At 43.4% G+C, this 17358-nt stretch overlaps 1 protein-coding gene across 1 annotated transcript in view; it reads right to left on the bottom strand.

Annotated features, from left to right (window-relative positions):
• TNRC18 (trinucleotide repeat containing 18) overlaps positions 1 to 17358 on the bottom strand; it is a 725141-nt gene that overhangs the window by 602092 nt on the left and 105691 nt on the right. The window contains exon 3 of the mRNA XM_044088920.1: positions 9121 to 9220. Coding sequence (XP_043944855.1) covers positions 9121 to 9220 — 100 coding nt within the window. The remainder of the gene's footprint in view (positions 1 to 9120; positions 9221 to 17358) is intronic.

Below are 17358 nucleotides of genomic sequence, written 5' to 3' on the forward strand. Positions count from 1 at the left end.
CCTGACGATGAATAGTTCAGGCATTGAACAAGGCACAAAACCGACAGCGAGGGACCTTGTGGTGTGGGCCGACAGCGAGGGACCTTGTGGTGTGGGCCTAAACAGGAGACGCAGTGAGAATGAAAATCTCTGAGGTATTTGCTTTCCACAGGCAAGACCATTATTATTTTTTTCTGACATCGGTTAAAGCAAGAAAAAAGGATCCCAAACGGGGTACTTATCTTTCTGAAGACTTCAGGTCTGAAACTCGAAAAAGAAAATTTCAGGAGTCGGACGACCGGCACTTGCGAACTGCTTCTGCTTCGGGCACCGCACAGCAATAAAGACTGATGTAATCCCGTCAGCTGCATGTTTTATACCCCTGACGTCATGAAAGAAGCGACAGCATCCAACAGAAATCCCAAGACTCTGGCATTCAGGCCAGCTGAGGGCTACCTGCAGGCAGATAACCCAAATGTGATGACTGCAACAGTGAAACACATAAAACATCTGCCTCACGAACGAGTACAGATGCTACACCCACCAAGTCTCCATACTAATCAAGAAGAAAAAAGTACAAGTCAAATTTGTCCTCAAAGTCCTAGGTTCAATGGCAGTGACAATCACATTAGTTCGATTGGCACATCTACACATGAGAATATTACAGTGGCTTCTTTTTGCCCAGTGGTATATGGAGGAATTGGCCAAGCCTCACAAAATTCTCATCACGAACACCTGCAAGAAGGACCTACAATGGTAGCTTCACTCCGACCAGGTAACTATAGGCAGACCATTTGTACTTCCCCATCCCATAGCCACAGTGACCACGGATGCTTCCTAGATAGGGGGGGGGGCATTACCTGGGACAGATGGTCCGAGGGACTTGGCAGGAACACGAGTACCACTTGCACATAAATGTCCTAGAGATGAGGGCAGTGCTTCTGGCATTGCAAGCATTCCACAGCTCTCTACAGACAGGTAATATCGCAATTCAGACAATACGTCAGTGGTATGGTACATCAACAAGTAAGGGGGAACCAAATCCTACACCCTATGTTGGGAGGCTCAAAGGGTATGGCAATGGGCAATTTCTTCTCAACATTTTCTGACTGCAACGCATATCTCGGGGAAATCCAATGTAATGGCAGACAGGTTGAGTAGAGTGATCCTTATGCCTCACAAGAGGCCTCTGAATCAAAAGATTGCGAATAAAACTTTTCGCAAGTGGGGCCAGTCTTGCTGCGATCTATTGGCCACGTCCATCAACACCAAATGCAGCAGCTACTTTGCCCTAGTCAACCCTCCAGGGGAGTCATCAAGGGATGCAGTTGAGCATGAGTGGCCCCCGGGACTTCTATATGCCTTTCCCCCATTTCCGTTAATACCCAAGGTACTCCAGAAAGCCAAGTCGTTGAGTCACAAGCTAATTCTCATTGCTAGCCTTGACAAATATGGTTTCCCTTCCTATGGCCCCATCTTCTGGAGGAGCCCTGGATCCTGGACCCAGTGTCAGACCTCCTAACTCAGACAGAAATGCTCCACCCCTCCCTTCAAAATCTCAAGCTGACAGCTTGGTTACTCCACTTCCAGTCTTAGCCAGGCTTCAAGATTTATCACTGACAGTAAAGCACATTCTGGTTTCATCACACAAGAATACAACTAGGAAACTTTATGCAAATAAATGGAAGAGGTTTTCTTATTGGGCAGACAGAAACAACATAGATCCCTTTACAGCTCCTGTATCTGCGATTCTTGACCGCAGCAGCCATAGTAAGAGTGCAACTAGCTGCTATTTCAAATTACCATGTCGGAGACATGGGGTTGAACATCATGTCTCAGATTATGCAAAGCCTTTCTCAGGGGTACTTTTCTTCTAAGGCCTCCCTTAAGAAAACCTCCTCCTCTGTGGGACCTCAATTTGGTATTATTGTCCTTGACCTCACCCCCCCCCCTTTGAACCAGTCTCCTCATGTTCACTAAAGTTCTTATCTTGAAGGCAATCTTTTTAACAGCAATTACCGCCGCTAGAAGAGTATCAGAATTGCAAGCTCTGTCTATTTGTCCTCCCTATTTAATCTTTCATAAAGACAGAGGGTACTTCAGAATGAATCCTTCCTTTCTACCAAAAGTTTGTTCTGAGGACAATTTGAACCAGTCTATTGAGTTACCTGTATTTTTCTCTAATCATGGCAACAAGGCAGAATACAAGCTTCATCAGTAGGAAGTGCATAGACAGCTACGTTTTTACGTACATATGACCAAAGAATTTCGAAAATCCGACCAACTTTTTGTGTCTTTTTCAGACAACAGGAAAGGTGTTGCAGTTTCAAATATCACCTTATCAAAATGGCTCACAGATACCATCACTTATATCTATAACCTGCATAACAAACAGCTTCCAGGCAGAATTACAGGACATTAAACTAGAGCCATGGCTACTTCTACTGCCTTCCAAGCTAAAAGTACAGTTTTGTACCTACCATAAATGTAGATGTTCGAAGATCCACATTGCTGCAGTCCTAACACTTGGGTAGTCCGCTGTCCCAGTCGGCCCGAATACCAAAGTATAAGGCTGACGTCGGTCAAGGCGCATTAGTCTGACGTCAGGACGTCAGGGTACAAATGCGCATGACCGACGTCATATCCTCAGTCTTTTCTTGCCCCAGATGTCAGAAGACCCTAAAAAGATAAGGCCAAAACCAAAAAACACCAAACACTCCTGTACCAAATATAAGTACAATATATACAAATTTACAAAAGTACAACCCCACCCACACAACCACCCCTAAACACAGAGGGGAAGGAGGGAGGTAAATTGACTGCAGCAATGTGGATCTTGAACATCTACATTTATGGTAGGTACAAAACTGTACTATGTTCTTCATCCCACATTGCTGCAGTCCTAACACTTGGGTAGAATCCCAAAGCAGAGGCAAGGGAGGCTGGCAAATCATAAAGAAGCTGGAGCTGTCAACATGCCCTGCAAAATAGCCGTGGCAAAACCAGCCCTAGATTTAGAGTAAAGAGGAAGGTGGTAATGCTTAGAGAAAGTATGCACTGAACTCCAAGTAGCTGCCTCCAAAATATCCTTAGTTGCCACCCCCCTTAGAAATGCTGTTGAAGTGGCAGTAGCCCTAGTGGAATGAGGCCTAATCCCAGCTGGAATCTCCTTGCCATGATGGGAATAACAAAATGCAATGCAAAACCCAATCCACTTAGAAATAGTTTGTTTTGACACAGGCTTGCCCTGAGAACTCAAAGCAAAAGAAACAAACAACTGCTGAGACTGCCTAAAATCCTTAGTCCTGCTTAAATAATAACGCAACTGCCTGTGTACATCTAAAGTGTGCAAAATCTTTTCCCCCTTATTTTGGGGATCTGCATAAAAAGTAGGCAAATGAATAGTTTGGTTTAAAGCCACACTAGAGACCACCTTAGGCATAAAGGAAGGATTAGTACGTAATGATACCCTATCCTTATGGAAAATCAAAAAAAGCTCAACCGCCATAAGGGCCTGCAATTCAGAAACCCTTCTTGCAGAAGTAATGGCCAACAAAAAAGCAGTCTTCCATGACAAGTATTTCAATTCAGCAGTAGCCGCAGGCTCAAAAGGTTGTAGAGTAAGTTTCTCCAACACAAAATTGAGGTCCCAAGCATGAGTAGGAGCTCTACGTGGGGGTCTTATATTCTTTGCCCCTCTAAGAAATTGCTTGAACAAAGGATGAGAAAACAATGGTGGGTCACAATCATAGTGAGCTGAAATTGCTGCAGCATGAATCTTAATGAAAGAGAAAGACAAACCTTTGTCCAATAACTCAGTAAGATATTGAAGAGCCACACTCAAATTAGGCTCAGAAACCTCCAAATCCTTTGCTGCACTCCAAAATAAAAATCTCTTCCATTTTTCTGCGTACACTTTCCTTGTACTAGGTCTTCTGGCTTCCATAATCACATTCAAAACTTGTTGAGGAAGTTGAGACCTGCTGTGGTTCAAAACAGAATATGCCAGGCTGTTAGATGAAGAGAGTGAAGCTTGACATTGAGTAGATGACCGTCCCTCTGAGACAATAGGTGTGGAATCAAAGGTAAAGGCCATGGAGGCTTCCTTACCAGACTCCTCAGTAATGGGTACCAGTGTTGCCGAGGCCAATCTGGAGCTATTAAAATCATCCTTGGCTTGTCTTGTCTGACCTTTAGGAGTACCTTTGGGAGGAGAGGCAGAGGTGGAAAGGCATACACATGAAGATTTTTCCAACTGAAAGAAAGAGCATCCACTTTCCAAGCTGTGTGATGAAATCTTTTCGTGCAAAACTTTGGCAGCTGGTGGTTTAGCAGAGAAGCGAACAGATCTATGTCTGGAGTTCCCCATGACACTGTCAATTTTCGAAATACATGAAGATCCAGTTTCCACTCGTGGGGATCCATGATTTGCCTGCTTAACACATCTGCTAAGGAGTTCTGTGCTCCCGGCAGAAACCTTGCCTGAAGATTTAGTTGCAAGCTGAGCGCAGTCTCCCACAAAATCATTGCTTGCCTGCATAGAGGATAAGAATGTGTTCCCCCTTGTTTGTTGATGTACCACATGACAGTTGTGTTATCTGTTAGAATCAACACCTGCCCTGGAAGTAGTAACTCCTTGAAAGCCATTAATGCAAACTGGACTGCTAACATCTCCTTCATGTTGATATGTAGATGCTGTAGTCTGGCAGGCCACTTGTCTTGTATCCACTTTCCATTCAGATGAGCTCCCCAACCTATGTCTGAGGCATCTGTCGTTAGAATCTGACTCGCCTCTGGCCGGGTCACAGAGAGTCCCTTGTTTAGGTGACATTCCTGAGCCCACCACAAAAATTCCTTTTGAATGCAAGGTATTATTTGAATGACAGTGTCCAAATCCTGGCAGTGCTGTGTCCATACATTTTTGAGATACCATTGCAGCTTCCTCATATGCAGTTTGGCATTGGGAAGCACCAGAATACAAGATGCCATGAACCCTAAGAATTGAAGGACTGTCCTTGCAGTCAGCCCGGACTGAAGAGATAGTTGATGGAAGTAAAGGGAAAGATTCTTTTGTTTGTCCGGGGTTAAAAAGGCCATCTGGGTTGCTGTATTCAGTCTCACACCCAGAAAGCACATGTCTTGAGAGGGTACTAGACTGGACTTTATTTCGTTCACAGAATACCCCAGGCATCTTAGCACTGCTATTACATATTCCAAATGCTGAAAAAGGTCTTCCTTTTCTTGAGCCAGAATCAGGCAGTCGTCCAAGTAAGGATAGATTTGTATTCCTTTTAGCCTGAAGTAAGCTATCACTGGAGCCAGAACTTTTGTGAATACTCTGGGCGCAGTAGATAAGCCAAAGGGCAATGCAGAGAACTGATAATGGGAATTTCCAGCTCAAAAACGCAGATACTTCCTGCAACTTAGTCTGATAGGCACATGAAGATAAGCCTCCTTGAGATCTAAAGTTACCATCCAGTGATCTTTTCCCAGCAGAGGTAAAAGCTGTTGTAACGTCAACATTTTGAACTTGGGAATGTCCAGATAAGTGTTGAGGATAGATAAATCCAAAATTGGTCTCCACGTGTTCCCCTTTTTTGGTACTAGGAACAGGCGAGAATAAAATCCTAGGCCCCTTTCTGGCACAGGAACCGGCTGAATAGCCCCTATTTGGAGTAACAGAGAAATTTGCTTGTGAGCCTCTTTTCTTTGTAGAGGAGGAATGTCTGGCATGCCTTTGAAAGGAGGCAAGGTATGGAAATAAAACCTGTAACCGTGGTGAATGATATCCAATACCCATCTGTCTTGGGTAATTAAACTCCAATTTTCTTTGAAAAGTGCCAGCCTTCCTCCCAAAGGTGCTGCCAGACGTGAAGGTTCTGGCAGCTGAAAAGGCAGGTCATTGGGTCTGTTTACGAAAGGACTGACCCCTGCCCTCACCAGAAGACTGAGCAGGTGAACTCCCTGTTCTAGGCCTAAAAGAACCTTGAGCTCTGCCCCTACCACGTCTAGACCTACCCCTAGACTGGGAATCATAAGAAGGATATGTCCACCCCTTAGTAGGCCAATTTCTACTAAACTTCGGAGGCTGAACCTGCAAAAAATCTTTAACAGTCTGCATAGACTTAGCCTTGTCCTCCATTTTCTTTAAAACTGCTTCCACAGGCGAACCAAACAACACATCAGACTGCAACGGAGCATCTAAAATCCTTGTCTTAACATGCTCAGCCAAATTCTGATCCCTCAGCCAGGCGTGCCTGCGAAGAACAGAACCAGTGGCAGCCACCCTCGAAGAGGCCTGTACAGCATCAAAACCACATTGCAGAGAATGCTTACCCACCTGTTCAGAAACATGAACTAAATCCTGCAACTCTTTACACTCAATACCTTCCGCCAGAGCATCCACCTTAGACTTCAATTGTGAAAGGAGATAATTTTGGTATTTTAACATGTGGAATTGGCAATTCAAAGCCCTCATGGCTAAAGTGGAAGAAGTATACACCTTCTTTCCCCATCTATCCAAAGCCCTTGCCTCTTTATCAGGAGGAACAGGATTTTTAACAACAGAAGCCTTAACACCTTTAGGCCCCTGAGAAACCGTTTCTGGGTCTGCCCTAGGACTCTTAAAAAGATACTTATGAGCTTCAGGCACCCTATAATACCTATCCGGTTTAACTGGGGCAGGAGGCAAAGAATCAGGGTTCAGGGAAGCCTCTGCAAAAACATCTTCCACCACATCCAGAACAGGAGGTATAGCCAAAGGCCTATGCTGGGGTAGAAACAAAATTTCCCTAAGCCTTTTCCTGGAATCAGAGAAATCTTGACCTTCCCATTTAAAATGCTCCCTCATGGAATGAAGAGTCTCTGAAAAGAAAAATCCTCAGGAGGAGAAGCCGAAGGGTAGAATCATCTACATCAGAATCAGAATAAGGAGGATACTCCTGTAAGTCTTCAGCCAAGACTCAGAAGCCTCGAACACTGCTCAAAACTCTCAAGCTCAGGTTCCACCCTAGGCCTCTTATCAGGAGGGGCATAGAACCTCTAATCATAGTAATCAAATCTTCTGCCATTTTAAGCATATGTTTCTTAGGCAGAGACCCTGAAGAACTAGGAGAGACACCCACTGAGGTTAAACCTGGCCTGCCTCTCGAAGAAGCCTTGTAAACAGAAGTGGTGGGCCTACCCACCTTAGGAAGGGACGGGAGAACAGCTACCTGAGAAGCCCCTCAGCCTAGCCTACCTCCTGAGAGGACACATCTTGTAACAGTAAAGTCTCTCTGAGCCTCCAAAGAAACTTCTGGCAGAACCTCCGGCTCCACTGAGCCCTCTAAAGAACCGACGTCCGGGACAGACGGTTCTTCCAACCTAGGCTTTGCTGCTCTGTCCTTGCGCTTTTTAGGCGAAGCGGGCGCCGGAGCATCCGACGGCATTTTATAATTACAACGCTTCCCAAAACTAACCTGGCACAGTCTAATCTTCTCTTTATAGTGCGTTTGTTAAATCTAGCACAAGAGCGACATCCAACAACGTCGTGCTCAGGCCCTAAGCAAGGTATACACAAGGTATGGTAATCCCTATGAGGTATCTGTTTCCCACAAGAAATACAGTTATTCACTTTTTCTGACATCCGGTTAAATACTGAGGCAAGAAAAAACCAAAATATTCCCCAACGGGGTACTTAGCCAACTTTGATTTGGTCTGAAACTCCGACTTCAGAAAATTTCAGAACGCCAACCTGCACTCGCAATACTGCTTCTGCATCGGACCATGCGGCAAAAAAGACTGAGGATATGACGTCGGTCATGCGCATTTGTACCCTGACGTCCTGACGTCAGACTAATGCGCCTTGACCGACGTCAGCCTTATACTTTGGTATTCGGGCCGACTGGGACAGCGGACTACCCAAGTGTTAGGACTGCAGCAATGTGGGATGAAGAACATCTTCCTTTGGACTCAATTTGTGCAGCTGCCACATGGGTCAACCCTCACACCTTTATTACTCATTACAAAGTAGATGTGGCCTCCCGGAACAGGGCTTCCTTTGGAGCCACACTTTCCCTTGAGCTACCCAAGATGAAGGTGCTGGGGTTGCTGTCCCAACCAGCAAGAATGAAGGCGAGATAGGACAACATAACAAAGAAGTTATGTACTCACCGTAACGTTCCATGTTTGTTGTCCATGATCCCGCCTTCATTCTTGCGACCCACCCTCCTTTCCCCCTTCCGAGAGGATTGAGGGGAACTATAAATTGGCTATAGGTGCCCGACTCTCTTCATGCCTGTTTCAAAGTAGGGGCAGTGCATCTATTTCATTTTGTTTTTATGGGATGAGATGGTATAGTCTAGTGTTAGTTCTCAAACGAGATCCGGGGAACAGCCGCTAGGCATCATGGGATACAGTGTTGCCTCGAGCCACTGAGAGCTCTCGAGCTTTAGTATGTGCCAGTCTTGAAACCGACCAGCAAGAATGAGGGCGAGATCATATACAACAAACATGGAACGTTATGGTGAGTACTTAACTTCTTTTTTATAGCATTTTAACTCGGTGGAAACTAAACAAGAAAGCAACAGCAATACTGTGGCACTATGGATAACATGAGGAAAACTGGTTTGAAAAATAAAACCATGTCAGAAAAGTTACCTAAGATACCTTACAGACAACCATTTATAAACAATGCTGCTTTTTGGACAATCTTGGCTAAAGGTGAAAACTAGCTGCAGAAAAATGCCTGGGGGGGGGGGGGGGGATTATTGAAAATTCACCTCTGTGCTGCCACTGCTGCATATGGTGCTCTGTGTAATTAAGGCTAATTTTCAGGCTTGTACATTTTGCATATTGCAAACTGGGAATGGAAAGTCTAATAAAAGATGCTCAAAGCAGCCTGTCGTGAAATGAAAGGAAAACCACACAATTGTTGACAAACACGAATGCACAACTTTCTTGAGTAAAGAATTATGAAAACTTCAGTAATCACTGCTAGCAAAATGTTCCCAGAGATTGTTGTATTTCACTCACAAATACCTCTTCATTAAGGCCTGAAAACTGCAGCCTGTCTATTCAGTTTACCTGTGTAACTTACTAATTTATTAACACATGAAATTTAAGGTGCTGTAGTTGGAGAAGAGAGCTTGCAGCTCCTACCTAAGCAGCTTTTCCTGCTCTCGTTCTAATCGCCCTGTTAAGAGGCGTTCCTCACGTCGATTGCGGTCCTCAGTGCGGTCCTCATCTGTGCGGCTAGGACCTAGGAAACACAGGAAATGTTTAGTATCATGCTTATAGGTCTTAACTGATGCTACATAACAAACAAAAATAAAATCACTAATAAAACTAACTAAAATGCACCAACTGTTAAAACTTGCTACGAAAACAGATACAACACACCTTTGGAAATGATGCTTTTCAAGGGACAGGAAAGAAATACATTTTCAAAGGGATCCCACGAGTCCCTTCTCATTTCACTGGACACAAAAATACCCTTATTACATAAATGGTCAAAAGCAGTGGTGATAAGTTTGTGTATGTACATTTTTATACAGTGGTTTTGTTCATTAACCTACTGTTCAACAAATTATTTGGATGAAAAAACTTTGGTTCAAAATTTTCAAGACAGATTTGACTTAACAAAATGAACTTTCTGTCCTTGGTGTTATTCAGACATGCATTTAAGGCAGCAATAACTATATAAATACAAAATAATACCCGGGACCTTCTAGGACATCTGCCTTGTGTCCTTGCATGTCATGGACACAACCTGCCTCTCACCAGGTAGCTGACAGTATGACTTACTGGTTTAAGAATACAATAAAGCTACATTCTGACCCAAATTTGACTCTCACAGTTGCAGTGTGCAACTCAGTAGGTCACCTAACATGACAGATATTTCTAGATCACCCTCTGAAAGACATTCGTCCTTTGTACTTAACATGTTTTGAAACCTAGCCAACAAGACTGATTAAAATTAAAACGAGTTTCAAAGGACGATGTTACCAAATTAGGGATAACCATTTTTTCAGTAAACATACTAGATCGTAAACATGAAAACTCTTACAAAAACATTTCTCCAACAAAGTTTGAAACTCACCCTTTTTGTTCATTACAACTTAAAAATTATGAATGAAAATAGTCCCATTTTACAGAAACCCCTCCATAAGGCCACAGCTCAAAAATAAATCACTGCATAACACTTCAGACGGAATAAGCCAAACTGTAATAAAAATGTTTAAGAACTTTGACTGCATGAAGTCCTTGTTAAGGATAATTGCATCTTAAAATGCTAGAGGTGGAGTATAGTGCAGAAAGTTCAGTTGTGTACACTTACCATAAATGTAGATGTTCGAGTGTATTCACTGTTGCAGTCATTACAATTGGGTAATCCTGCTGGCAGTTTGCCCTCAGTCGGCCTGAATTCCAAAGTCCTGGGTCCTCCATCGGCTGCTATCGCCCCTTCCCTGACGTCAGGGGTATGAAAGATGCGGCAGACACCATTTTCTTTAGTTTTTCTTGCCCCAGATGTCAGGTGCCCCCTAAAAGGGTAGCCAATATGTGTGTGTGTGTGTGTGTGTGTGTGTGTGTGTGTGTGTGTGTATATATATATATATATATATATATATATATATATATATATATATATATATATATACACACACACATGCACCAATATAAACTTTACCTTCCTCTACAAGCAAATACACCACATAGGTTGTATAAATCAGAGAAGGAAAGATAGGTTCCATCAGAAGAAAAAGGGGGAAGGTGGGTGGGTAACCTGGACTGCAACAGTATTTATGGTAAGTGTACACAACTGTACTACGTTCTTCGTGTTTCACTGTTGCAGTCATTACATTTGGGTAGAGTCCCAAAGCTATGGATGGGAGGTTCACAGGTTGGTACTAGGCTATCAGCACTAGGGCCTATACAAGCCTAGCCATAACAATTCCCTGGCTATTTCATCCCACACTATTTACTTCCCTGGACCCCTGTCTAGCAGGGCGGCTGACGCTAAACAGCTGGAGCTAAACAGCATTAGGAGCGGCTATGAGGCCCTGCAGAACCACAGTGGCAAAGCCTGCCCTGGATTTAGAGTAGAGTGGCAGATGATAGTGCTTTTGCAAAGGTGTGCACTGAACTCCCAAGTAGCAGCCGCTAAAATGACCTTAGTTGGTACTCCCCTGAGAAAGGCTGCTGAAGTGGCTGCAGCTCTGGCTGAATGTGGTCTAATGCCCTTAGGCACTGGCTTGCCATGGTGTAAGTAGCAGAAACGAATGCAGTGGCCTATCCACTTTGAAATAGTCTGCTTTGAGATAGCCTTTCCTTGGGATCCTGCAGCATATGCAACTAGTAATTGATCTGTCTTTCTGAAAACTTTGGTTCTGTCCAATTAGAATCTAAGCTGTGTACGTCCAAAGAATGCAGAATTCTCTCCCCCTTGTTCTGTGGATTTGGATAAAACGTTGGCAGGTGAGTAGTTTGGTCAAGAGCCACACTGGACACCACCTTAGGCATAAATGTTGGGTTTGTCCTCAGAGAGACCCTGTCTGGATAAAAAATGATAAAAGGTTCCACAGCCATGAGTGCCTGTAGCTCTGAAACTCGTCTTGCAAAAGTTACTGCTAGGAACAGAGCTGTTTTCCAAGATAAAAACTTGATATCAGCAGTAGCAGCTGGCTCAAAAGGAGGCAGGGTGAGTTTTTGCAAGACATAGTTGAGGTCCCATGCAGGCATTGGTGAACTCCTTTGAGGCCTTACATTTTTGGCTCCTCTGAGGTACTGTTTTAATAAGGGATAAGAAAAGACTGGTGGCTCTGTATTGTAATGAGCTGAAATGGCAGAGGCATGGATTTTAATAGATGAAAAATATAGGCCTTTGTCCAGCATCTCAGTTAAGTATTGCAAAATCTGAAGAATTTTTGGCACAGCTGTATCAGTTCCTTGTGCCTGGTTCCAAGCACAGAATCTCTTCCATTTTCCAGCATAACATTTTCTAGTACTAGGCCTTCTGGCCTCCAAAATGACATCCATCACAGCTTTACTGAGAGGTGTGTTTTGTATGACTACATTATCCGCCATGCTGCCAGGTTTAAAGTCCTGAGTTGGCTGCACAGGATCTGATTGTTTTGCTGGGACAGTAGATGAGGTATTTGAGGTAAGATCCAAGCTGGGCATTGAGACAAAGTCTTTAGGATTGGAAACCAGCACTGGCGGGGCCAGTCTGGGGCAATCAGTATCATTTTTGGCTTCTCCTGTCTGACCTTTAGGAGTACCTTGGGGAGGAGAGGCAGTGGAAGAAAGGCATATACTGACAGGTTTTTCCAGCTGAAAGATAGGGCGTCCACTTTCCATGCTTGTCTGTGATAAGTCCTTGTGCAGAATCTTTTTAGTTGGTAGTAGTTGTGAGGGGAGGCAAATAGATCTATGTCCAGGCATCCCCATTTCTTTATCATCATGCTGAAGACTTATGGATCCAGCTGCCACTCGTGGGGATCCATGAGGTTTCTGCTTAGTTCGTCTGCCAGAGTATTCTTCCTTCCTGGCAGGAATTGCACCTGCAGATGTACTTGGTAAGTTAATGCTGTGTCCCACTAAGTCATGGTTAGTCTGCAAAGGGGGTAAGAATGTGTGCCCCCCTGCTTGTTTATATACCACATGACAGTGGTGTTTATCAGTAGTTGCCCCGGATGAAGTAGGTCCTTGAAGGCTGTCAAGGCATTTTGAACAGCTGATATGTAGATGCATTTGGGTTGAGGACCATGTGCCCTGAATGCATCTTCCTGCCATGTGGGACCCCCAGGCATAATCTGTGTCTGTTGTTAGTGTCTGCCTGGCTGGGGGTAATGTGAATGGCTGTCCCTTGTTTTGGTGACAAGCCTTTGCCCACCATCGAAACTCCTATTGTAGGCAGGGAATGAGAGTAATCATTGTTTCCAGGCTGTGGCAATGTTGAGTCTAAACACTTTTTAGGTACCATTGAAGTTTCCTCATATGCAGTCTTGCATATGGAATTAGTAGGATGCAGGATGCCATGAAGCCCAAAGCCTGCAGAATTTTTCTTGCAGATAACTGGGCCTTTGTTGCCAACATTTTGAAATAGGTAGTCAGTTGCCTTTGTCTGGCGTGAGATAAGCCATCTGGGCAGTTGTATTTAAGCTTGCACCCAGGAATATTATCTCTTAAGAGGGTACTAGTTTAGATTTATTTTCGTTGACTGTGTACCCTAGGCATGTTAGAAGTCTTTTCACAAACGCCAGATGCTGTAGAAGAATGTCCTTGTTCTCTGCTTGAATTAGACAGTCCAAGTAAGGATATTTTTGTATTCCTCTTTGTCTGCAGAATGCAATTACTCGTGCCAGGCACTTTGTAAAGACCCTGAGCGCAGTAGATAAGCCAAAGGGCAGTGCAGAGAATTGGTAATGCATTGAGCCAGCCTTGAATCTGAGGTATCTTCTGCATAACTGTCTGATGCAGGTACGCCTCTTTTAGGTCTAAAGTCACCAGCCAAGCGTTCTTGCCCAGCATGGGCAGAAGCTGCTGCAAAGTCATCTTGAATTTTGGTATATCCAGGAATGTGTTCAGAATAGATAGGTCCAGTATTGGTCTCCAGGCTTTGTCCTTTATGGGTACCAAGAACAGTCTTGAGTAAAATCCTTGTCCCTGCTCTTGCTCTGGTACTTGTTGAATGGCCCCCATGTCCATGAGGGATGAGACTTGTTTTTGTGCCTCTGCCCATTGATTTTTGGCAGATCTGGCCAAAGGTTTGCCTTTGGCAGGGAATGGAAATGGAACTTGTACCCTTGTGACACGACATTTAGAACCCACTTGTCCTGGGTTATAATGTGCCAATTTTGAGAAAAAAGTGCTAATTTTCCCCCTAAGGGTACTGCCAGGAGATAAGTGCTTGGTGCTGACAGGCGGGAGGTCATTGGGACTGCTTCCTGTATGGTTGTGATTTGTCTTCTCCAACTTTGGAGGTAGAAGCACCCCATTGCATTGACCTGTAGGAACCTTGCGCCTGGGATCTGCCTCTAGGGTGTCTGGATCTGCCCCTTTGAAGTCCGTCTGACACAGGAAAGGACCAAATCTTTGTAGGCCAGTGTCTGCTAAACCTAGGTGGATGTACTTGTAAAAAATCTTTGACAGTTTGCATAGATTTAGCTTTGTCCTCCATTTTCTTTAACACCTCCTCTGCCTTAACACCAAACAAAGTATCATGCTGTAAAGGTGCATCTAATAATTTAACCTTGACATAATCAGGCAGATTTTGTTCCTTTAACCAAGCATGCCTCCTAATTACAGAACCCATAACTGCGGCCCTGCAGGAGGCCTCCAAAGAATCAAAACCACATTGCAAAGTATGCTTTCCAACTTGTTCAGCTGCATGCAATAAATCCTGCATTTCCTTGTTTTCTGCACATTGAGTTTAATAACATTTTCTGTTTAAGCAATTACATGACATGTTGCTGATACTTGAGCATATGAAACTGACAGTTTAAGGCCCTTACAGCCAAGGTAGCAGATGTGCAAACCTTTTTCCCCCCATCTATCCAGTGCCCTAGAATCTCTGTCAGAGGGGGTAGGGTTTTTTTGCAGCGGAAGCCTCAACTCCTTTGGGACCCTGTGAAATAGTTTCTGGGTCTGCAGCAGGGTTAACACAGGTGGAATGGCTAATGGCCTATGTTGAGGTAGTAAAAGGAAATCCCTGAGCCTCTTTTTAGATTCTGAAAAATCTTGGCTCTCCCAGTGGAAATGCTCCCTCATGGTATGCAAGGTTTCCCCAAAGAATAGTCCTCTGGAGGAGAAGCTGAAGGTATGGATTCTTCAGCATCAGAATCCTCATAGGGGGGAAGAAAATATTCCTGATCAGAAGAGGAATCAGAAGAAATAGAAACCTGATCTGAAGATTCATAGTCAGTCTCTTGCCTATGCCTCTTATCAGGAGGGGCAAGGGAAACCCTAATCAAGGTAATTAAGTCTTCAGCCAATTTGAGCATCTGTTTTTTTGGGCATAGAGGCCTGTCCACGTGGCTCTTGACTTTGTTTCTTTGCTTTAGAAGGTGCTTTAGTCTTTGCCTTTGAAGCTGAGGTTGGTTTAATGTAAAGATGTTTAGGTCTGAATACACCCTCAGAAGCCGGTGCCTGTTCAGCGGCTCCGGACCCATCTGAAGGAATAGTATCAGAGGCTCCAGTACCTTGAGTTGCCAGCGGCATGGCCGACTCCACGTGGGAGTCGGTAGCGGCCTGCAACTCTAAAGTAGCGGGTGTCAGGGGCTGCGAAAGCGCCTCACTGAGAACCGGCGACTGGCTTAGGAGAAGCTTCATCGTCGGTTTTGGGCCTCGGTTGTCTTTCTCTCTCTCCTTTTCTTTGCGTTTTTTGTGAACTCCAGTAGTCAGATGGGTATCCGACATTTCTGGATAATTAAACCGGCGTCCAAAATAGTTTAAAGCAAAATCATACTGACGCTTAATAGTGTGTTGGCTAAACCTAGCACAAAACAGTCAACCAGCAACGTTGTGATCAGGGCCTAGGCAAAGAATACAGTAAGAATTAAAGTCCTTATGAGGTATTTGCATTCCACAAGAAATGCAATTATTAACTTTTTCTGACATCGGTCTGGAGCAAAAAAAAAAGTTTCCCCAAAGGGGTATTTAGCTTTATTGAAGACTTCGGATCTGAAACTCGAACACGAAAATCTCAGGAGTCGGCCAATCGGCACTTGCAAACTGCTTCAGGCACCGCGCAGCAAGAAAGACTAAAGAAAATGTCATTGGCTGTATCTTTTATACCCCTGACGTCAAGGAAGGGGCGACAGCAGCCGACGCAGGACCCAGGACTTTGGAATTCAGGCCGACTGAGGGCAACCTGCCAGCAGGATTACTCAAATGTAATGACTGCAACAGTGAAACAAGAAGAACATGTACAAACCTCTTTCACTAACTTGTTGGTTGGTTCCTATTTAACATCCCATTGGTGATGCTTTTCTTTTGACCACCGAAACTCTGTTTTAAAATAAGTGCTACAGTATGATCATAAGACTTCTAATTTACAGGACAATGCACTAAAGTGTTTTTTTCTTCTCTGACAACTTTTTATACAAGTCTCCAGGCACAGCTTTAATTGTTCTTCCTTAATCATTTTTTTTAGGTCAACATGCAGCTTCTAGCAGGCTAGGACCTAATCAAACACTTTCTGTGAAGGGCATTTTTTAATCTGGTAAGTTAAGAATGGATAACTCATTTCTTTACCAAGCTGAAATATCTAATTATAGACAGACACACCAAGTAACAATGTAGTTAACAGAGCATACACCCAATAGCATTCTGATACGTCTACTCTGAATACTCTATTTGCATTTTTTTTCTTGACAGAAGCTCTCAGTGATATAGGAATTTATAGCCAAAGGAGATCTACTTCTCACCTTTTTAAATTGTCTATTCTTGACTCCAACAGCGATGCATCCAGGAACACTGATTTAAAAAGTACTGGAAATGTAGCACTGTTACTATTTTCTCTAAATACTTTTCATGTGATGATAGTTTTACATACTGTGGGAGCAGGAACAGAAAACGGCAGTAAATATCAAAATACTGTATAAGGCTAAAAATTAAACAATTTAGACTAGACTGCTCTCACACTTAGAACAATGTTAAAGAAAAATTCCACCCTTAAAATGAAGATGTATTCATGTCTTGACATTTTATGTGCCGCTAATGTATTACAGTCACACTTAAGTGTTTCTTATACTTTAATAAGTCATACACCCCCAAAACAGCCAAGATGGGGGCTGCAATACAAAGGGGATTTTATTTTTCAGGCTTAGTCTTCTTCCGAAAAAAGGATTTCGGTTGTGTGGCCTAGAAATTAGGAATATCTTTTCTTTGTTATACTGATGTAATGTACTAGGCTTCAGTTTACGAAAGCACAATCGGTGCTCCTTTCTAACTAAACTACTCTGGATCTGTGCTTATTTTAAGTAGGCTAGTAAAATCTGTTCTTTGTTCATTTATATTTTCTTAACGCAATGTGAAAAATCATGTATTTCTTAGTGTTCAAAGCTGTAATTCTTTCAAAACAAAATCCAGATCCTCCCTTTCCCACACATTCTTTCAATGTCTAAAATTTGTCAAGTTATGCTCACTCACGAGTAACTGAAGTCATCACTTGAAAGAACGAGCAAGGCACATGACAGACTCCTGCAGTTTTTGATACTATGCTTAATTTTGTAGTTAAATACATAAAAGCAACACTTCACTGCCCAAAAAGACAGTATTTATTAATTTGGTTATGCACAGCAGTATAACTCATTCTTACTCTTTATACAAAGATGACTCCAAGAACTAATTCTAGAAAAATATAGTTTCATTGTAGCTGGTTAAACAACTTCTTTG

The sequence above is a fragment of the Protopterus annectens genome, chromosome 12.part0, assembly GCF_019279795.1.
Source record: "Protopterus annectens isolate FY-2018-M chromosome 12.part0, PAN1.0, whole genome shotgun sequence".
NCBI classification, from domain to species: domain Eukaryota; kingdom Metazoa; phylum Chordata; order Ceratodontiformes; family Protopteridae; genus Protopterus; species Protopterus annectens.